Source organism: Humulus lupulus, chromosome 5 (genome assembly GCF_963169125.1).
Source record: "Humulus lupulus chromosome 5, drHumLupu1.1, whole genome shotgun sequence".
Classification (NCBI taxonomy): Eukaryota; Viridiplantae; Streptophyta; class Magnoliopsida; order Rosales; family Cannabaceae; genus Humulus; species Humulus lupulus.
This window is the reverse complement of record NC_084797.1, coordinates 38,402,559-38,426,609: the sequence shown is the minus strand read 5'-3', so window position 1 is coordinate 38,426,609 and position 24,051 is coordinate 38,402,559. Positions and strand designations below refer to the sequence as shown.

The window sequence follows — 24,051 nt, the reverse complement described above, 5'->3', positions numbered from 1 at the left end:
AACTTTGATGAACTTTTAAAAACCCTTGTAGAACCACCACTTTGAGCAAAGCCTTAGAAAAAATCAAAATAACAAATCCAAGGCTTATACATGTTTCTTAATGCTGTCCTAATTACTCTATCTCCTAGCCACCATTGATGCTTGAGGGCTATTCTAGGAGGAAATGAGAATTGAGATTGAACAAGCCTTAAACTCACAAGGTGAAGCACTTTCTTTATGAGTTCTTGGAGAAAACTTGAGATTCTTGGAGCTAGAGAGAGAGAGAGAGAGAGAGAGGTTTGAGAGAGATTGGAGAGAGTGATCAAGTTTTCCAAACTCTATTTTGACCCTTATATAGTGTAGGCACAGTCATTGGGTCTAACCAATAGGATTAAACTTGTAAAACACATCATTTAGAGCAATTTACATAACTTGTACGGACTCCAGTAGGTAATGTATCGTATCCATGTAGGCGATGCATCGCCTGCTAGGGTTTTTGGAAATCCTAAGCATCAGACGATGCTGCACCACTTGGGTGGTGATGCATCGCCACCCTTTCTGATTTTTTATCCCTCTAAAGGTGTTGATACTAAATGAGAAAAATAAGAATATGCAGCAGAATAGAATCTTCTAAAAGAAATTATTAATAACAGCCAAGATCATACACACACACACACACACATATATTAAATGACACATGAATAGAAAAGAGATGAACTCTAGTAGCCTATCAAGTGTCCTTGAATCTTTTCATATAAATCAACGATCTTCCTATCCGTGCAGCACACGCCACTATTGGGCTATCCCTGATTTTCTCATTTGTTTGTTTAATTAATATTTAAGATAATATATTTATCCCAAAATAAATATTAGTTAATTCAAAATTAATTTTATCTTAAAATGTCAGTTTTAAATAAATAAATATCTTATACTAAGATAATAAATAAACTCTCTCTATATTAATCCAAACATGATTAATATTTATTTTAACATAATTTTTTTTCAAAATAAAAACTATATAGTTAAATAATTAATTAATTCACAATTAACCAATTGCCCATAATTATCACATAATTATTTTCTTGCCCTAGAAAATTAATTCATTTGCAATTTAGTCATTCTTTCTACAAATCTTCCTTATGACATCCTTACCCTTGATAGTGTAGGACAGAGGTGACTTGGGAACCATGGGCCTATAATACGAAGCTCCAATAAACCAGAAGATTAATCAAACTCTTTAATCTAATTTATTAATTCCATGATTACTCCACTATAAATATGGAATTGCACTCTAAGTATTTATAGAGATATATTTACAGAGTTTTCTTTGTTTTCCATTGATATAATCAATAAATTTAGTTTCATCCACCATTTATTGGTTCGTTAATTAGAGCTGGTCAAAATTATCATTTTACCCTTCTAATTTCCTCTTGTTCCTTAAGTACCATTAATCCACTAGCGAATAATTAATCTATAATCAAATTATAGATTTGATCTCAATACTATTCAGTTCCAGAATTAACCCTTAAGGGAACTAATATTCGATCCGTTAGGAAAGTATGGATTCCAATATTGTTTTTACACCCAAATTTTGAAGATATGAAAAGCATCCTCGAAATGTAGGCTCACATGTTTGAAGATTAAATATGCGAAGGGTAGCCGACCTGACTACTTAAGCTAACAGTCAGTCGTGTTATAGCACCAAGTCATTTGTAGCTAAGCCTGTAAGGTGAGATCAAGGGCAAAGCTTCTTCTGAAGGGTAGTCTTGGAACCCTGGTCGTTTACATTGGAGTAACGTTGAGTTCGATACATGAAGCAGGCTTGAAAGCGCGTATGCAGCTATAAAATCCCTACAATCTTGGGGATTCAATTTAAAACGTGTAAGCAACCCTATTGTTTAGGGAAATTTATTTATAATTAATGCAATTAATTGTATTTTAATATACATATTTGTATTTAAAATTCAAATCTGATAGATTGTAACTTCCCTAAAATTAAGGGTGGATATTTTGGTCTACCAGGCCTATAAATAGTCTAGACGATGGTCTTTAGAGGGCACACTCAATTCTTTTATGCAAAAACTCTGTGAAATTTCTCTTAAAGCTTTAACACGGAAAGAAAAATAAAATTGACTCGTGGATTAGATATATTTAACTATCGAACTATGTAAATATCTATGTTCTTCTTTTCTTTCTGAATTATTCATTTACTTAATCTCTCTTGTTTTTAGTTGACGAAAAATATCATCAACAATTGTAAATCATGTTCCCAGCCATTCATGATATTGAATCTCCAAAATAAAATTCACCGGCCTCATTATACTAAGAAACCTTAACAAGTGAATCAAAAGATCCAATAAGCACAAACAGGAGTTCATGACTACTCAAGATCTACATTGATCTACAAATGATCATATATTATGATAAGAATTATATCTTTATGGTGAACAATAAGTTTATAAAGATAGTTAATTCATATCGTTCTTGTCATATATAATCTCTATTATATATAATTTCTTTACCAAGAAATCTATCAACATCAGTAATCCTAATCAAGATTACTTGCATCTCGTATGCTTGGTAAACTGTACTAGTAACCATTTATTAAACATTTCTTACTTTAATATGCCACTGACCATTTTATTCATTGTATATGATCTTAATTCCTCGTACTAATACAAGATCATATCCTCATAAATGAAAATGGAATTTTATTGATATTCATATAAATTATTGAAACAATAATTATAACATTCAAATATAATAAAATTAGAAACTCAAATTTCACATCTTCATTATGTGAATTTCACTAAGTGCTTATATCTAGCTTGTATTTTTACTCTTATCTTTTGTATTTAACCAATCATAACAATTAATATCTCGATAGAATATTGTTTGTTGTACTTATTAATTTGTTAATTAATATGTCATGTTGGGTTTTCTTGCAAGGGCTTGGCTCAAGGGTTCTCTGTGGTGCATGTAGGGGCAAAGTAAAGGTCGACCAGCCATGAGTGAGAGCGCTTTAGAGTTGTGCCTACATGTTCAACGTGCTTGGTCACCACGACCAAGTTACTTTTGAAGGACTTAGAGTATAATTTTCGTTTTGTCGCCTAGGTCGACTACTTTGTAATTTTTTTTTTTTACAATTATGGTGTAATTAACTCTTTTGGGATTCATTGTAAATTTTTAAAAGTTTAATGAAAAGTTTACGTCTTTTACCAAAAATTTTAATACATAAACCTTTTATTAGCATTAATTACATTTCTGAGTCCAAATGACTCTCTTAACGAGTTAAGCACTACTTTAAACACATAGTGTAATGACTCTGGTTTAGTAGGGTGTTACACAAAGTGTTCTTAAGAGTTTCGCCAACTAAAGGTGTCAAGAGGTTTGGATAGAAGGGTAAGTTAAGTCCAAGTGTTCTTATCGGCTCTGGAGAGAAAAGTTGAGAAAAATGAAAAGAGAAGGAGAAGAAAGTCTTGGCTCTCTAAGGGTTAAGCCTAGTAGTGATCAACACAAGGTAAGTGTTGAATCCAAATATTTGTCTTATTATTGTTGATTTGGGTCATGATGATGATTCTAGAGACCTATGGGTTGTTGTAGAATTAAGAGCAAGCAAGAAGAGGAAAACACACCAAGTTTCGGCCTTGGCTACTATAGAATCAAGGGTGAGTTTTGTTTTATCCTCATCTTTAATTTTCAAGTTTTGATATGTTCTTAGAAGTTTTGTGCATGTTTGTAGAGCCTTAGAAACTCTAGAAAAGGAGGGGAAACCTCTCTAAGGATTCGGCCAACAAGGGTAAGAAGTTCTATCCTTTCCTTGGTCTTTTTCAAAATGGTTGTATGTTGAATGTTTGGATTTTTAAAAAAATTATGGGCTATTTTTGGTTAGGTTCAGATCTGAGTTTGAGGTTTAATATGAAATAATATTGATGCTTAGTTGGTTTATCAAGACACTAGAGGTGTAGATCTATGTTTGGGTGAGATTCAAGAGGTGGTTACCAATTTTGAGGGTGGATACCACTTAACTTTCAGCACCAACACCAACTTAGGTGGGTGGTCGGCGATGTGGTGCAAGGGCACATGGCATAGGATGGTTAGCACCCAAAATGTTTGAGGATGTGATAGTGGGGTCGGCTAGCAGGGGAAGCACCAACCCTTGGGCATTGGTGCTATGGCCGAGTGGTGTAACCACCTTAGGTGGCAGTTGTGGAAGGTAACCACCACCACCAAGGATGGTGGTAATGATGATGATGATGATGAGGAGGAGGAGGAGGAGGACGATGACGACAACGATGATGACGAAGATGACGACGACAATGATGATGATGACGACGACGACGACGAAGGTGATGGTGATGATGATGATGATGACGACGACGACGATGACGATGACGATGACGATGATGATGATGAGGTTTGAGAAGTTTATCATGAGATTGGTGATGTGATTCTAATGGGTGTAGGCCTAAAATCACTTAAGCCAACTTAGTGCTCGATACACGTTTCATGCACCATGCATGGCTATGGATGTGTTGCCAAGGTACCAATATTTTAATTTGAGCATAGGACTCGGGATATGGGCTTGGGACTTGGGATTTGGGCTCGGGGCTCGAGAATTTTGAATTTCGAGAAATACTTGGGGTAAGTACTCGAAATATAGACAAAAATTAAGATTAAATTATTATCGGGAATAATAATTTTCTAGGTCAAGTTTAGATTTCCAAGAGGGATATATTGATCATTTTTCCCCGATTGCTTGGGTTTGGGACGAGAGTCGGGAATTTAGGATTTGTTTCTTAATTCCTCATGTTTATTTTAAGATCTTAGCAAGTCGTAAACTAAGTTATATTGTCCCAATATGTTTGTAGGACCTAAAAGCGATCGGAAACACTCACCAGGACACTTTTCACAAAAGCTAAGGACAAGAGGTAAGGAAGTTTACACCAAGAGTAACTTAGTCTTGGGGATGTTTGTTATGAATGTTTACATGCTATGAATGCTGCTAGATTAAAAGAGTTGTTGTTTATTTTAAGTATATGGCTAGAAACGTGCATAATAGTACCCCTGTTGGTGTTGAATGCACTAGTTATGTATGAATGCTGGTAATTGCAAATATTGTGATGTTTTGCTTGGTGGTATTAAATATGAAAATCAGAATGCGTAGCGGAGTGGATATTTTTCAAAAAATATGAATACCGGAAAGGATCATACATATTGTTGATGCAATTTTTCGCCAACAAAGAATTAAGAAAATAACAATGTTGAATTAGTGCTTGATGATAAACCGAAATAAGAAAATAACTCTCAAGAACTCTGATCTTTTTACGTGGTTCAGTGGTTACAATCTACTTAGTCCACGAGTCTATATTATTACTGCTTTTCTCTCTCTCTCTCTCTCTCTCTCTATTTTGGCAGACTTTCAGTATTACAGAATAATCTTCCTTTTCTCTATCCAATATTCTCAGGTATTTATAGAGAAATTCCCTTGATAGGTTTTGGGTAACAACGTGACTCAATCACGTATTTACATATTTATTACATTTAATATGAAATATTCCCATTTATACTACGATATGATTTGATCATGAAATAAATGGTCTCCTAATATTTGGGACATTAAATATCATAGGTTGGCCATAAACGATCTTATAAAGTATATGGGTCTTCGGGGATCCGCGGATACGCCATATCTCCAAGTTACCACGAGCTGGATATACCATTGAGCTTGTACTGTGGAGGTTGTGCCTTATAAAAATTATAAGCTTGCACTTATCAATTTCATCCTTAGCTCATACAACCGTCATGAAAACCGTGCTGTCTACGTGGAGAATACATGGAATCCTTGGCTATTTTTTCCATGCATTTATTTCCTAGCATTACATGAGTTGAGTGAAAGACTCGTGCTGAAATTAGGGTACACATTTGCCCCCCAAGTCCCTGCTCGTGGTTTATGACATCACCTTCTGACCTACATAGTAGGGACTTTTAGACTTTTATTGCAATAAACCATGCCTGCCCACTACTCGAGTACTGGACAGGTGGAACACTACAATTGGCGCCTGTTCGGGTTTTGAGGACTACAATAATTTTCTTGTCAACTTTTTGCCGCCGTTTTGTCCTTTGAAACATAGCCCTTGGATCTTGTACTGACCAAATCGGATGGCTCAAATTGATCTATGTCATTTACGTATAAATAAGGTAGAAAATTTCCACAGTTCACCACCTTTTACTCGAAATATTTCTTCATCTTCTCTGTTTGCATTTTCAAACCCTTCTTCTTTCTCAGAGAAAAGCCTAAAAACCATTTGTTGCAAAAAATCTCCAAAACCCAATTACTCACGAGTCTTCCAAGAACTCGCCCTTAAGAAATCTACTTCTTCTACCGATGAACATACTGTAAGTCTTATTGTTTCGAAGAAACTTTTTCTTTACTGATTTCAGTGTTTTATTTACCATGCTCACCCATGCTTCACCGTGGTCAATATTAGGTTGTTTTCTCAATGTTTTTGGCACACAGGCTTCAACTTAGGTTTACCGAGAAGGTTTTAGAATATCTCTTAAAACTATGATATTCATAGAATCAAGTAATTTTTGGGTACATTTGGGTAGCTTATGGTGCATTTTAGGAAATATCCATTCGAGATATAGAAGATGAAAGGTTAGGGTTTGAAACCAAATTACTTAGGGAACACGCTTCTTGGATGGTTTTGCTCTAAACCGCCCCCAAGGAGAGTAGTGGCCGGATTTTCTGACACACGGATCCCTAAACATCAGGGGTTTGTTGGGAAACTGAGGCGCGTAGCATAGGGTAGCGCGTAGGATCATGCAACGAGCTTAGACTAACTCAGCTCGTATATTAGAGACACCATTCTCCTCCGTACTTTCATGTCATAACCTTTACAAACTCTTAGGTCGCCTACTAAGCAACTCGTCATTCTTGTTTGTTAGATGATCTAATGGCACCCAAGAAAAGCGTACCAAAGAAGAATGCATCTAGCTCGTTTGCTCAACAAGCAAACAAGGGAAAGGAGATCGCCTCCGAATCTCCCCTTCCTCACTTTGGCCCAATGGTGGAGAGGGATGTTCTGGTTGACCCCAACGCGTTCTTCAAGGCAGAGACAATCGCCTCCAAGATTACGACCCAAGGAAGGGTCAACAAAATTATGCTGAGCAATAATATAGAGGTCGGGTCCTAAGTCCTTATTGCCTGACCTCTGTTCGAAGAAGAACGAAGCTGCACACCTCTCCAGGTTGACTTCGCGGCCTGGAGTGATGAACATTTGAAGGCAGGGGCCTTCCTCCCCCTGGATCAATATTTTGCTGACTTCCTGAACTACGTGAAGTTGGCACCTTTTCTGCTCCCCACAAATTCATACAGACTTCTGGTAGGGCTGAAATATCTCTTTTAGAAGCACGATTGGGAGGTCCCCACTCCGACAGATATTCTATACTTCTTCTGCCTTAAGGCCAACCCAGAGCAAAAACGGCGAGGTGATGGATTCTACTACCTTACTAGATTCTTGAACTCTGCTTTGGTTATAGAGCTCCCAAGACACCCCAATGACTATAAGGACCAGTTCTTTATGTCGAATGGGTTCCGAAATTGTGAGCATCGATACTTCAACCGTCCTCGTAAGTTTTCTTTCTTTTCTTAGCTCGTAAAGTCTTTCCTTTTGTTTACCAAGTTTTTCGGAAACCTTAATAATAGAAGATTAAAGAGCATAGAAGAAAGGATTTGTGGAATAAAGACAAGGTTTTTACGTGGTTGGGGCGTTAATAAGCCTTAGTCCACGAGGCAGTTGTATTAGAGCTTAGAGAACCTTTGACAATGGAGTTTTTTGTACCAGTTTTTGCAGAGTAACTACTATATTTCAAGTCTCGATCCTCTCCCCAGTGCATCGCTATCCGTATTTATAGGCACAAGAGTGCACTGGGCTTGGGCTTGGGCCGGGCTGGCCCGAGCCTAATAAGGGAGTAAATATTACTGGCCTCTCAGATGGGAGACCAATGCAAAGGAATAAAATAAAAAGCATACAATAAGTTAAGCCCATTGGGCCAAACCAAACAATATCTTAATCTAAGGCATGAGACAAACTGGAGTTTTAGTTTGGGTTCTCTGATCTACGAGGAAGATTTGGGGGACAAGATCGGTCAGAGTTGTGGTGGCGCAGTTTTGAACCAACGGCGTGCAATCCCGAGGCAGCCTCTTCTGTAGGTTTAAGCATGGGGACAACCCCCATGCTTCATGGGATGATGTGTATCTTGGGCACTTTACCTTGCCAACCTCGGAAAACCAACCCGGGATCGTTTACCCACGTCCCCCTCCGTTCACCTAGGTCTCGGACAATCTACCAGGATCCTGGACCATTTACCAAGGTCCAGGACTATCCACAACGATCCCAGCTCCTATCTTGGATTCCCGAGCCGCATCCTTCTCTGCCGCGCCTCAGGGCGTTGGGGGGAGCAATCCCAGGACCATACCTCCTGCCCCTGGCAGAGGTCCCAGTTCGAACTCCCAAACGCTCTTTGGGCCTTGCCCAAACTTGGGCTGCCAACATCCATTTTCCTCTCGCCAAATGGGCCTGATCCGGGCCTTAGCTCCAAACCAGGTGGCCCATGGGCTTAGAGGGTGGGCCTGGAAATCTAGGAAAAAATGGGGACAACAATTACCCCAAACCCTTCATCTGGGCTCGCGCGGTGGAGGCTTGTCTCCCTCCCGGACCATCTCGTCACTTCCCAGTTTGTTTCTAAGGAGACGGGCCCACAGGTGAGGGGAATTGCGTGCTGAACAATCATGGAATCAAACCTTGCTACGATATCCCAGGCTGACTCAAAGGGGCCCGGGCTGTTTACCAGGATCCGGATTCGTTTATCATAGCCCCGGTTCATTACGAAGGGAGCACATGTCCCTTTGCCACTGGCGCATTGACGACATTAGGTCTTGAAAGGTCAGCAAACACCCTAATGGCTACTGCGCTAGGGGATAGCATGTTGGCTCGGCCTACAAAGCATCCCATCCGTGCGAGTGTTCCCATTATTGCCTCTACGACAAGGTGGACCGGTGGATGGGGTGGCCTTTGAGGTTCCTATATTATGGGCCGTTGGATCGAGGCGGCGCGGATCCTGCCTCGGTGGTACCATGATCCAGTACTCGAGTAGATCCATTAATGTCCCTGCATGATCAAGGACCGTCTGATAGGGGGGATCGTGCCTAACCCTTAGATCAAAGCAGCCTTCTGGCTCCTATAAATAGCCTCAGGTTCTCATTTGAAATATTTACATTCTCAGAGAAAAAAAACACTTAAAAGAATCTTTTATGACCGAGCTTGCTGATGATATTTTTCATCGTCTTCTTCGTCTTCGTCGTCGCCTGTTCCCTATGCGCTTAGTATCCATACCTTTTCCTAAGCAGACGACGTCGGCCTGCCCCATAGACGAGTTTTTGGGCCGCCTACACCTATTCAAAGTTGTGATCTTACCGTCGCTGTTGCCGGAAACCCACCACTCTTCACGACCAGCCTTTCACGGTGTGTTTTCTAGGCTATTGCTTTTATTTTCCTGCGCTTGGCATATCGTCTCATTTGTCTATTTAGGCTGTTTGATCTTGCCTGCGTTTAGATTGGCTCTGGGTGCCCTAGGGTAGGTTAGGAAAAGAAAATTAGTCCGGACTGCCCGGGACCTTCTCGGGTTAGGGTGGTTCCTGGACGAGTTGCCAAAGGATAGCTTAGGAGAACAGCCAGATCCTTTCATTTTCTTTTCTTTTTTGTTCTCGATCAAGGTACCGCGACTTCTTAGTTATCCCGGACCTGATCCAGAGGGGACTCTTCCAAGCAGTTCATAGGAGAGCTCCCGTACCTTAACCGACCTTCTTGGGTTTGGTGCTGACTGCTTGGTTGTTTGTTTTGTTTTGTTTTGCTCACAGTTCATTAGCCATGACCTCGGGCGTCACCCTTCACTCGGAGGAACAAGTTAATGCGACCCTTATCGCTTTGTCCGGGTCCAAGACTCCCAGAGGCAACAGGTGGGAGACGGACGTGGTGCCGAACCTGTTCCGAAACAACCGGATGCTATACGCCCTGGAGAAGCGTTTGGGTGTTGATTTGACTCCCGGACTATTCTATAACTGCCTGGCCAGGAGAGAGGAGAAGGCTCACATCGGCGTGGGTGAGTTCAGGGCTTGGAGTGTGGGCCACATCAGTGCGGGAGCAACTCTCCCACTCCACGACCATTTCCCACAATTCCTTAACTTTGTGGGGATTGCGCCATTCCAAATCCTGCCTCAACCGTACCGGCTACTTGCGGGATGGTGTGTCTTTTGCATCGCGAAGCAGATCTCGGATCCGACCCCGGCAGAGGTGCTGTATTTCTACAAGCTGGAGCCGCAGGTCAATGTCAAGGACAAGCCCTTGGACGGCTTCTACAGGCTTAAACCGCAAGGCAACTACCCTGCTCCTACTAGCACCTAGAAGCATCCCCCGGACGTCAAACATTATTGGTTCATGATGTCCGGGTTTCTTATAGAAAAGTACCCCACGCTGATGCTGGACTTCCAGCGAGTGGGTAAGTGGTTTCCCGTTCCCTAGCTTCCCATTTTTCTATTTTGTCTTCATTTTTTATTCCTCATTCTCAACTCATTGTCTTGGGTGGCAGGACCCTACACCCAGACTCCCCTCACCTAGTTCATCCTGGACAGAAAGAAATTTTACTCCGAGTTGAGCGCGGAGGATTTGGACGTTGGGGGTTACGTCAACACCGAAAACCTCCGAGTGGTCTGGATGCTAGTGGCCAACCAAACGATCTAGGCCCCAAGCCTCGAGGGGATACAATGCGAGAAAGACCCCGCGCTGAGAGAGGCACTTACCCTTGAGCACATCAGGGTTGTAGAGGATGCGGCTTGGGCAGACGCGGCCAAAAGGAAACGGGACTAGGCTCAACAGAGGGAGAGCACCACCTCTGAGGAGCTGGAAGCTCTCTTTGACGAGGCCCAGCCAAACACAGGGACCCCCGGTGCTAGTGTATCAGGGCGACGTAATTCACCTTTGCTTTTGACTTATGCACCCCGAGTTGGGGACTTAGTTAGGGATAGACTAGTTTATCGAGGCCCCCTGTTCGGGGCTGATGGGGAGATGAGGCCTTCGTCTCCCATCACTGTCGATTCGGAAACTCTCATGTATTCCTCTGGGTTCCTTCAGTATGGGAACTTCCTATACCTAGATGACATGGGAGATCAAATCCACTCCTTCGCCTTACGAGAATTGAGTCGAGTCCGGTGTCTAGACAAAGGTTCATCCCGGACTATTCTTAGTCGTGTTATTACTCATTCGCATTGATCTGCTTATTTTTCTAACCCCTTTTTGTTTGTGTTTTTTCTAGAAGATTCTAACATATCCAACCCTGTGGACAAAATGAAAAAGGCCCTCGAGATCGGGGCTGCCAAGGTGAAGGCTGTAGCCAAGAAGGCTGTGAGAGGCGTGCCCAAGCCGAAGCTGGTGCTGGAATCTCATTCTGTCGGGGAGGTTTTAGCTGTGGTCCCGATTAGGACCGTCGATTCGGCAGCTGCCCCAGCTCCCCACGCTCATCCTCAGGTAATTGACCTGGAGTAGGACCCACCGACCAGTCAAAGTTCTGGGAAGAGAGTCGCGGAGTTGGGTGCGGGCGACGCCGTGGTGGGGGCGAAGAGGGCCAAGACCAAAGGTGTTGGCTCGGCTGAGGAATATTTTGGGTAAACTCATCCCACTGCCAAGGAAATCCTGGAAGTGCCTGCGATCCCTGTCCATCTGGCTCTACCCGAAGACGGGGAGGCAGTCTTGCGGGACGAGCAATCCAAGCTGGTGACCCGGATGTGGGAGAACAGTCGGGAGAAAAGAGAGGAGGTCTACCGAGCCCTGATGATTCGCCGTCAGGTTGAGTTCTCAGAGCGTCTTACACCATTCAACACTCCCTAGCCAATCGTGGACCAGCTGGTTGCCGAGACGGGATTTCGCCCCAAACTGGGGCAGGACACGGCTCTGCTCGCGGCAAACTTGTTGGACCAGGTGGGGAACACCATGTCCAACCTTCAGTTGAAACGATACGCCACCATCGCTAGCCAGGACATGTTGTTCATCTCCCAGGCCCTTCGCCATCAAGCCACGATTGTAAGTTATCCGTTTACATCTCCTTTTTCTTCTTGTACTTCTAGTTCAGATTTTTCTAACTTTAATTTGTTGCAGGATGCTCTACTGGCTCATCGGAATGCCGACTTGGCGGCCAAGATTTCTATGAAGATGGAGATGATCCAACTGGAGCTGGAGGTAGCCGTGAACCAGTGGGAAGCCACTAAGGAATTCTTGGCCAAGGAGGTTGAAGAGGCTGCCCAGACTAAGTTTCAACTTGAGAAGACTATGTAACGGAAAGAAGCCGAGGCCGGCAAGCTGGTGGCTAGTCTAGAGGTGGAGCTCCTCCGAGTATAGGCTCTGTAGGAGGTGGCTGCAGCCCAGTCAGCCCAGGATCGAGAGAGGATCACCGGTTTGGAGTCCTGGGTCCATGAATTGAATGAGTTGCTCCAGCAGAAGGTGAAGGCGCACGACGAGACCCGTCGCGAGAAAGAGCAGGCAGATGCCATGTTGGAGGTTACCTTCGATGAGGCTATCTACATGGCCTGGCTCCAGGACAAAAAAATGAACCTCCTGCTCTACCCTGACCCTGCTGTGAAGAGGGCTAAATTTGAGGCCAAGGAGAAAGCAGATGCGGAGCCCCTAGACGAGGAAGAGGTGGATGAAACTGTCCCGGATACGTCAGGGCGCGACGAGCCTAGGCTTGGGACCTCTTTTTGTTTTTCATTTCCTTTAATTTTGTAACACTTTTACGGACGCGGGTGCGTCTAAGACAATTTTTGTGTTCTTATTGACTTTGTTTCTTGTATAATGCTTTCCTATTTCCATTCTTTAAGCTTTCATGAAGTGTTTTACCACTATTCATGAATGAGTCGAATGTATGGTCTCGGTTTCAAAAGCTGGGAACTCTCCTGGCGATCTCTCTTCGGATCTCCACGGCCTGGACTAGATTACTCATGATTTTAACCAATCAGCTTGCTTTAATTATGCTACTCAGGTTCCAATGCCCTAGGCCATTAGGTAGTTGATAATTGTTCCTGAATGTCTTTGTCCAGTTCCTCGTTTTGAAAATCTGACAGTCTGGACCATCGGGGATTAGTTGATTAGTTTGTTTTGAACCCTAGGTTAGATTCCCACGGCCTGGGCCGTTTCTAAGGCTAATTTTAGACAACTTACACCTGGGGTTCGCGTTCTAATAATCTTGTGATACTGAAGGAATGACGCGGACGGGTATTTAGTTATTTGGGACCACGTACGGTAAACCAAGTTTTAAGTATTTTATATCCTCTGAAATGTATGTCCGGGTTAGGACCTGGGCTAGCCCGTATGTCCTACTGGATATTTCACCTCCCGGACTGCGCTCTTCCGGGCCGGGACCCGACCTGAGCCTTGGGTCCATACGGGCCTTCACCCCCCAGACATTGTTGGTCTTGGTTGGGACTAGGCCTAAGCCTTATGTCCATTTGGGCTTCCACCCCCAGGCCTTATCAGTCCGGGTTGGGACTAGGCCTGAGCCTTATGTCCATTTGGGCTTCCACCCCCAGACCTTGTCGGTCTGGGTTGGTTCGATCCTGGAGCATTTGGCTTCCTGAGGTCTGGAACTTATTTATAATGGATATACCCCCCCCCCCCCCCCCCAAGTGAGCAAAGACTTGTGTTAGGTCACTTGTTTATAGAGGTAGATGAGAATTTTCATTGTTTCACAATATCTCTTTATGACATTTTGTACACGCCATTTTCATTGCTCAAGAAATCGCCTTGGGGCATACATTGTTTACAAAGAAAATATGAAGCTAAAACATGCTCTCCTGACTACTGGTAGTACTTACGGAGATGTTCCGCATTCCAAGCCCTTGGGACTTCAGTGCCATCGAGTCGCTTTAAACGGTACGTTCCCGGACATAGTTCATGTTGAATTTCGTATGACCCTTCCCAGTTTGGGCTGAGAACCCCCACTCCCGGATCTTGGGTTGCAGGGACGACACTTCTCAGGACTAGGTCGCCGGTTTTGAACCTTCGGCTTTTTACTTTCGAGTTAAAATGCCGAGCGATTTTGCCCTGGTACATCTTCTACTGGACTTGCGATTCCTCCCGGATCTCTTCGATGAGATCCAAGGATTCTTGGAGTAAGGCGTGGTTCTGGGCGGGGTCGTATGTGTCTCTTCTGTGGGATGGGATCATCGTTTCTACTGGGATGATGACTTCGTACCCGTACACCATGGAGTAAGGAGTGTGTCTGTTAGACGTTCGTTCGATGGTCTAGTATGCCCATAGTATGCGGGGCAACTCTTCTGGCCACTTGCTCTTGCAGGCTTGAATCTTTTTCTTTAATGTCCCCTTCAAGATTTTGTTGATGGCCTCTGTCTACCCATTTGTTTGAGGTCTGGTGACTGCGGAGAAGCTCTTGATGATGCCATGTGCCATGTCTTTTACAGAAATCTGTGAAGTGGACGCTGTCAAACTGGTTTCCGTTGTCGGACACAATCTTGTAGGGGAGCTCGTACCGGCATACGATGTTGTTGGTGACGAAGTCCAAGGCCTTCTTTGAGGTGATTGTGTTCATGGGCTCTGCTTCGACCCACTTGGTATAATAGTCAACGGCCATGATGGCGTAATTCACACCTCCTCTCCCAGTCGGGAGCGATCCTACTAGGTCGATTCCCCATACCGCGAAGGGCCAGGGACTGGTCATTAGGGTTATTTCCGTCAGAGGGGCTCGCAGGTTCTTCTCATACCTTTGGCACTACTCGCATTTGCAGACGTAATAAATACAGACTTTTTTCATGGTTGGCCTGAAATATCCTTGGCCCAGGATCTTCTTGGATAAGCTGAGTCTGGCTGTATGATCTCCATAGAAGCCTTCATGCACTTCATGCAGGATTGCACTCATTTCGGTCCCGGATACGCATCAGAGGTATGGCATGGACAAGCCTCTACGATAGAGCTTTTCGTCCATCATGACGTACCTGTGGACCTGGTAATGAAGCTTCCTAGTTGCCGCCTTGTTTGCTGGCAACCCCCCGGTTGTCAGGTATTGGATGATGGGTGTAACGCCCTGGTTACCCCAGAACAGTTACAGTGAACTAGAAATTTGACTCGCTACCCGAGTCCTTTGGTTAAAAACGTGCTCTAAGTGTTATTAACTGGCTAAGGTGGAAAACCAATAAAAAGGAAAGGATATATTTTATTTAATACATAAAATTGTTCATGGGTCCATAGAATCATTTACAAGTTATTTACAACTCAAAATGGTCATTACTGTTTCAAATTTACAACCCCGCCGACCTAAGTGGCAAAAATAGGGTAAACCCCCTAGTTCCTCTGAGAACTCCTTGACCTATGTGGTCAAGCGGCCGCATATGTACACATCACCACCTAAGCTCTCCACTCAAGGATGGGTGAGATTTTCTTTCCCTTTCCCTGCACCACATAGCACCCATGAACCAAGGCCCAGCAAGAAAACACAATATAGCATGATATAATATCAGAAATGATCGTAATAATCATTCAGGACTTTCAGTCCTAAGTAGGGGAGTGACAATTGGAAAGTCACTAAGGAGGGTACATCTCCCTTTAGCCATGTGAAGATAGGGTCACTGGGGCTTTAGAGATAAGTGATCCTTTCACTAGCTTAAACACGTTAGGTGCATGATGACTAGTCATCAACATAACCTACCTTATGACCATAGAGTCATAACCATGGAACACCGTTCCCTAGCCATGTGACAAGCAGTCACCTAGGCCTTTGGCCCTGGCTCTGAGTAACTAGTCCTAGACTAGCCAATCGCTTATAAGATTCATCGACCTTAGGCTCAGTCCAGCATTAATGGCTTAGAGTCATTCAACACTGATATCGATTAGATCTAAGCTTCATTCAGCCCTGCGTTCAGGATGCTTATGCCGTTTCTGACTCTTAGGTCAGTGATACGCGACCAGTGCTGTCCCTGACTAGCAGTGCCATACACAAGTAAATGATATCCGCTAGCATTTAATATGCAATCAATGTCCACATTTATCAACCAACATGCCTCAACAACAATCATGCATGTCATATACACATGGTGCAGTTTTCTTACCTCAGGTTCGAGCGAGAAATATAATAAGAACGACTCCTAAGAACGATCAACCTTTTGGTCCCTTTGCGGTTACCTAATCATAACCAATTATAACCTCCATTAGGATAAATCAACAAGGAACGGGTCTTTACCTAAACCCCAGTCTCGGGACCTCAAAACATGCCCACAAGGTGAGTAGATTAGATCCCGGACCTTAAGGATTGAAACCCTGAGCCAAAAATCCTTAAAAACACTCAAAACGGGATTATGGAGGAATAGAGTAGCGCTACAGTGCTGCTCCCTAGCGCCCCAACGCTATACTCAGAACCCCCAAACCGCCCACAGAAATCCTGTGTAGCACTACAGCGCCCTCTGATGGGCGCTGTAGCGCTACCCCCAGACTGATGCTCCCCTGAAACCTCCTTCTTCAACTCCTTCAATTCTAACTCGATTCCATTGCTACCAAACCTCATTTTTGGTGCCAAATGAACCCAAAAACCATCCTCACATACCCCAAGCATCACAACCATAAGAACCCTAGTTAAAACTCCCAACAAAACCCATCATCCAACCTAGAAATCTCAACTGAAATCCAGAACTAAAACAGAGCAAAGCATGGATTATAATGGCTAGAAACTTACCTCAAGCTCAGATTATGATGCTCTTAAATGGTGGAACACACTCCCAAACTCCCAAACTCCCAAGACTTACTTCCCAAGCTTGAATCCTCATTTGAAGCTTCTCCCGTACCTTAAATGACAAAGAAAACGTAAGGAGAAAAGGTACGGGAGAAGCTTCAAATGATACTCTATTTTCCTCTTCTTTCTACAGCCTTAGTGGCTTATATCTATCCTAGGGGTGAAAAGACCAAAATACCCCTAGGTCAATTAAGGATTTCTAAAGGCTCCCAAGGGAAAAATTGGTATCTCCCACTTATCTTGTTAATCATAATTAACACTCCCCAATTCCTGCTATTCTCGATAATCTCAAACATCAATAATTCATATCTCGTTACCCTTTAATTCCCAGCAACGCTCTAATCATTAACATCACCCCGAGACTCATCCCGAGCCCCGAACTTAAACCTGTTATGACTAGACCGCTAATTAATATTCCAAGATCGTTTCATGCTGAATAGCTCGAACAAACCCACATTATAATGTGGTCTCAACAATATGTCATCGACATGCATACAAATATACAATTACACCCTCAACGGGCCAAATTACCAAGACACCCCTGTAATGAAATGTGGACCCACATGCATGCATTTAACATCATATTATAATATAATTCAGATAAACATGCATATATTCATTTAATGGCATAATTAAACAGTTATGGCCCTCGCGGCCTACTAATCCAGCCATTAAACCGCATTAGGGATTTCGGGGCATTACAACTATCCCCTCCTTATAGAAATTTAGTCCTCAAAATTTACTTGAATAGCTCGGGATACTGACTCTACATATATGATTCCAGCTCCCAGGTTGCTTCCTTGACCTTGTTGTTCCTCCACAATACCTTAACCAAAGGTATCGTCTTATTCCTAAGGACCGTATCCTTTCTGTCAAGTATCTTAACTGGTTGCTCCTCAAAGGAGAGATCCAGCTCAAGCTCCAGATCTTCATAACTCAAAATATGATTCACATCAGATACATACCTCCGAAGAGCTGAAACATGAAACACATTATGCACGGCTGACAATGCCGGAGGCAAAGCCAATCTGTAAGCCACTTGACCAACCCTCTCCAGGATCTCAAATGGACCTACAAACCTAGGACTCAACTTTCCTTTCTTCCCAAACCTCCTCACCCCTTTCCATGGCGAGACTCTAAGGAAGACATAGTCTCCCACTTGGAACTCCACGTTCTTGTGCTTGGTATCTGCATAACTTTTCTGCCTACTCTGAAAAGCAAGCATCCGAGCTCTAATCTTCTAAATGGCCTCACTGGTCCTCTGAATTGCCTCAGGACATAAGTATCTCGTTTCACCTGTCTCATCCCAATGAATGGGAGACCTACACTTCCTACCATACATCATCTCATAAGGTGAAACTCCAATGGTAGACTGATAACTGTTGTTGTAGAACTCCCCCAGAACTTAGAAGTAAAAGTAGGGTCCCAATCTGACACGATCGACCTTGGTGCTCCCTGGAGGCGCACGATCTCTCTCACATAGAGATATGCATATTGATAAACTGTATAAGTAGTCCTCGCTGGTAAGAAGTGAGCTGACTTGGTGTAGCGATCCACTATCACCCAAATAGAATCATGCTGACCAGCAGTCCTGGGTAACCCCACCAAGAAATCCAACGTGATGTCCTCCCACTTCCACTCTAGGATATCCAGAGGCTGCAATAACCCTGCCGGCCTCTGATGCTCAGCCTTGACCTGCTGACATGTCAAGCACTTAGCCACATACTCTACTACATCTCTCTTCATCCCTGGCCACCAATACAATGATCTCACATCCTTATACATCTTTGTGGTGCCTCGATGCAAAGAGTAATGTGTAGTATGAGATTCATCCAGAATCTCCCACCTCAAAGCAGTGTCTAACGGAACACATACCCGACCCTTGTATCTCAACAAGCCTAACTCAAACACTGTATAATCTCTTGATGCTCCAGCCAAAACATCCTCTCTGATCTTGATCAGCTGTGGATCACTCAATTGACCCTCCTTGATCCTTTCCAACAGCGTAGACTATAGTGTAATATTAGCCAACTGTCCCACCAGCAACTCTATACCAGCCTTGGTCATATCATCTGCCAACTCTCTGGCTATCAGCCTCATACCATAAATCTGTCCCGGACCCTTCCGGCTTAAAGCATCAGCTACCACGTTGGCCTTTCTTGGATGATACAAAATCTCACAGTCATAATCCTTTACTAACTCCAGCCAATGCCTTTGTCTCATATTCAGATCTTTTTGGGTGAAGAAGTATTTCAGGCTCTTGTGGTCTGTATAGATCTCACACTTCTCTCCATAAAGATAATGCCTCCATATCTTTAAGGCAAAGACCACTGCCGCCAACTCTAAATCATGAGTGGGAAATCTCTTTTCATACTCCTTCAACTGACGAGAAGCATAAGCAATTACTTTCTCTGACTGCATCAGAACACAACCCAAAACCTGATGAAAAGCAACGCAGTAAATCACAAACTTCTCCTGATCTGTCGGAAGACTCAGAATCAGAGCTGTAATCAATCTCTGCTTCAGTTCCTGGAAGCTGTTCCCACATTTCTCTGACCACACAAATTTCTAACTCTTGCGTGTCAGCTCAGTTAATGCAGTAGTTATCTTTGAGAACCCTTCCACGAAACGAGTATAATAACCTGCCAACCCAAGGAAACTTCTAACCTCAGAAGCATTCTTTGGCCTTGGCCAATCTCTGACCACTTCGATCTTTCCTGGATCTACCTTAATTCACTATTTACTGACAATGTGCCCAAGAAAGGATACCCGAGACAACCAGAACTCACAATTCTTGAACTTTGCAAACAGTCTGTGTTCCCTTAGTCTCTGTAGAACCAACCTTAGATGCTGCTCATGCTCTGACTCAGACTGAGAATATACTAGAATATCATCGATGAAGATGATCACAAACTGGTCCAGATAATCCTTGAATACTTTATTCATCAGATCCATAAAAGCAGTAAGGGCATTAGTCAATCCAAAAGACATGACTACGAACTCATAATGCCCATACCTAGTACGAAAATTAGTCTTCGGTATATCTCCTTCCTTGACCCTCAACTGATGATAACCAGAACGAAGGTCGATCTTTGAGAATACCTTCTTACCTTGCAACTGATCAAACAAATCATCTAACAGCTTATTCAGTTCTCTATAATCAATACACATCCTCAGAGAACCATCCTTCTTCTTTACAAATAGAACTGGCGCACCCTAAGGTGAGAAACTAGGTCTGATAAAACCCAAATCTAACAGCTCTTCCAACTGTACTTTCAATTCTTTAACTCAGCTGGGGCCATTCTGTAAGGTGCTCTAGACACTGGCTCCGTCCCTGGTGCCAGTTCTATCATGAACTAAATTTCTATGTGCGGTGGCAACCCTGGCAAATCTTCTAGAAACACATCCAGAAATTCACAAACTAGTCTGGTATCTTCTGGTCTCACTAACACGACCTGAGTAGTATCTATCACACAGGCCAAGAATAATGCAACCTCCTTGCAATAGATCCCTAGCCCTCAATACAGAAATCATAGGTATGCGAGGTCCATGCACAGTACCAACAAACACAAAAGGATCCTCACCTTCAGGCTCAAAGGTGACCATCCTCCTTCTGCAATCAATGGTTGCCCCATACATTGCCAACCTATCCATACCCAATATCATGTCGAAGTTAGTCATAACCAACTCTATCAAATCCACTAACAACTCTTTGCCCTCCACTGTCACTGGCAAAGATCTAACCCATCTCCTGGATACCACTAACTCTCCAGTGGGCAACAAAGTTCCAAACCCCACGGCATAAATATCATAGGGTCTACACAATCTATCAATAATACTACTAGCAACAAAAGAATGTGTAGCACCAGAATCAATCAATACATTATAAGGGGTTCCAGCACTAAGAAGTTGACTTGTAACTACTGAGGGAGAAGCCTCAGCTTCTGCTTGAGTCAATGCGAACACTCGAGCTGGGGCCGAGCTGTCCGCTTTCCTGGGTTCTTCTTTCCTTGCCTTAGGGCAATCCTTCTTAAGATGACCCACTGCTTCACAAGAGAAGCAGGCCCTTGCCCTACACTCTCCCAAATGACGCCTCTTACATCTAAGGCATTCAGGATAAGACTTCCAGGCTTCACTACCACCTGGACGGCTCATTGAAATACCACCAAATTAACCCAAAATCACCCCAAAGACATAATTTAACTATCACAAACTCCCTAACATGTTCCCAGTAGAAAAACCCAACAAGAACCTAACTTAAATCCTCATCCCAAAACTTCAATTCAATCTTCTATATCAAGAACCCAAGAACACTTAAAACCCAGCCAACAACTAGAGAATTAAACAACTGAAATCTTAATTCACTGCTTACCATAACTTCTGTCTGAACCACCAAACTGTTACTGAGTTAATCCCCAAGATTCCAGCTCAAATCCTTGAGTTTCTAGCCCAAATTCCCTTGGTTTCCACAAGTTAGCTTGAGAGAGAGTTTGAAGAAGATATGAGTGAGTTGAGAGAGAGAGAGGTGGGTCAGTTTAGGCAGCTTCTACTTATTCCTTTGTTTTTTTGTATCTTACTTAAGTTAATCCCGAGGCTCGGGGTACCAAAAACGTCCCCGAGGGAAAAATGGGAAATTTCCCCGATATTCCCTCCTACACTCTCTAACTTCAAATATATCTCCAATTATTAATTTTCATAACCCAATAACCCAAATACATGTCTATTACCCAAAATATCCCTTGACTCACCCCGAGTCGGGTATCGGGTTCCGTTGTGACTTTCCCGCTAACTTACTCCCTAGGATCGCCTCGTGCCGTATGCTGGAAATATATCCACATAATAATCTGGTCTCAACATTTTTCACAAATAATTACATTTATGCCCTCAACGGGCCAAAGTTACAATTATGCCCTTACAAGCTAAACAGGGCCCACATGCGTATCTAATACTCATAAACATGCATTTCATATATCCAGATAATGATAGGATCATGCATATCACATAATCATGCATTTCATCAATAATTCACATAACTACCCATTATGCCCTCCCGACACACTAATCAAGGCCCTTAAGTCTTATTAGTAATTTTGGGTCGTTACTACTATCCCCTCCTTATAACAATTTCTTCCTCGAAATTTATTTGAACACATCTAATAATAAACGTCATAGCTCTGACTATAATTCCAAGGTCCAATTTCTTTACCTTTTACCCTATTATAACACTCTTACTAGAGCAACAATCTTGTTCCACAAGATCTTATCTTATAACTATAATTTCGTTAACCCTTTCTACACATCAAATCTACTGAAACCCCAGGGTCTGCTTATTTCATCAACGGTCATTTTTCCTATCTTATCATTGATGCCATAAATACTCATGAGACATCACTCATACCAAGGTAAGATTAGCTTGTAGGCCCCCGGCCTAAACCTTGGTGCAATCTCAGAATTCTGATCGAATCGGGAGTCTGAACTCCCATTTCTTTCCCAGAATATCATACTCTTTCTTGTCTGCACTACTTGGAGAAATACAAATCTCTCATTCTAGAACTTTGTATTCCAAAGTTTACAACTTACGAGTTCTTATGTCCTTTCAAATAGGTAGAAACTTCTGCCTTAAGAATTCCAATAACCTCATCGGTTTTCCCCCCGAACCAATACTGAACCGTAGTACCCACTGCCTTTCATTTCTTTACTTAGAACAGTACTTCCTACTTTATATCTTACCATATCTTATGTCGTGTCACCTTAGCTGTAATCTAGCATTCATCACTGTGACTATTTCATCAAAGGATTATACTTTCCTTAATATCTCAAACATTTTCACATTCAATGCATAATCCCTTAGAATAACCGTTAAGTCTTCAGATTGTCATTCTATCTGTAACCAACAAATAATTCCAGGTTCCAACCCTATTCTCTTCGTTCTCTAATTTATATCCAAAACTTGGAAAACTAAAGGGTTTCAATCCAGGATTATCAATTACCCTGCTCCATCACCAGTTCATATGAACCAAATTATATTAACTCAATCTGCTGAGTTACAGCCTTCCATGTCCAATCATCCTACTCGTAGTCTAATGTGATCCATTCCCATGATTCACCACTATACAATTTTACCTCCCGGTCTCCGAATTTTAATTTTTGTCACCCATTTAAACCTCCTAGTTACAATATACTTTAGGAGGTAGTACGATATCCATTTAGAACTTTCATCTCGGCACCAAATTTCCATCGGACCACTCATCCGATCTTTCTATCATAACTCATATTACACTAATAGCGTTCTTCCCCATTTCCAGAAGATCATCACTCTAGATTCTATTGTCCAAAGAGATATATATCTGTCTATCACCAATCACAAGTAATATACCAATCTTAACTGTTACCCTGTCCGTCCTTACTGTAATCCGTAGCAATCTGTCCAACTGACACACCTCTTCCCAAGTAATTGATCTACTTCCAATTAAATTTTCCCCTCGTACAGTCGAGGGTTTCTAACATCAACCATCCATTACGTCTCACTGAATCTTGGTCTCAGGATCATCTTCCTTACAAATGACCAAACGCTCAAATACCTTACGCTATGCATTCACCGTTAACTTAATGCTCCATGTATATTGGCCATGTTCCCATTCTTTCACCTCTCGCGAGGCTGAAACCTTCCTCTCATCAGTTAGTGCCTGGGCGCATCTCAACCTGTGATGCACCGCTCAAAGTTTCATGTCTTAACAAAAATAAGGTCCTTCATGTTACCCCTCCGTATCCATCCATTATATGTAGATTCTTATATCACAAAGTGCTAATCAATCCTCATTCTCTCTTCTGAACTTCTGATACACAATTGTCCATTCAGTCTAACTTCAATTTTTTCTGTCATTCCAATCTCTGGTGTAGCTGCCTTTGAAGATACTTACGTAGTAGATGACATGTTTACCGGCCTCGTTGTGCTTCCTATCCTTCAGATGTTCTTCAGTAGCTTCTCTGTGGCTTTAGATTAAATCTTTTCATACTTGACCCCTTCTCTTCTTGTAGCATTACCTTGAATACCCTTGGCGAGATCGAAATTGACACCTTTTGGAGCCTTACCTGTGATCCTACTTCTTTAGTTTTAACATCACCACTGTTGTAGTCGTTCGCATTTTTCTTCTAATTGAAGAGTAGTCTAGTATATCACCAATGAACCTGAAGGTGAATCGTTCATGTTCTTCCTATACT

General features: G+C 42.7%; 1 protein-coding gene across 1 annotated transcript; it reads left to right on the top strand.

Moving 5' to 3' along the window:
* Window positions 1–4,153: 4,153 nt before the first annotated feature.
* Window positions 4,154–23,834, top strand: LOC133779057 (protein bfr2-like). The gene is made up of 5 exons (XM_062219059.1): window positions 4,154–4,328; window positions 11,356–11,567; window positions 12,195–12,323; window positions 12,531–12,757; window positions 23,690–23,834. Exons 1-5 carry the CDS (start codon window positions 4,154–4,156, stop codon window positions 23,832–23,834), a joined length of 888 nt encoding a protein of 295 aa, XP_062075043.1.
* Window positions 23,835–24,051: the final 217 nt, after the last annotated feature.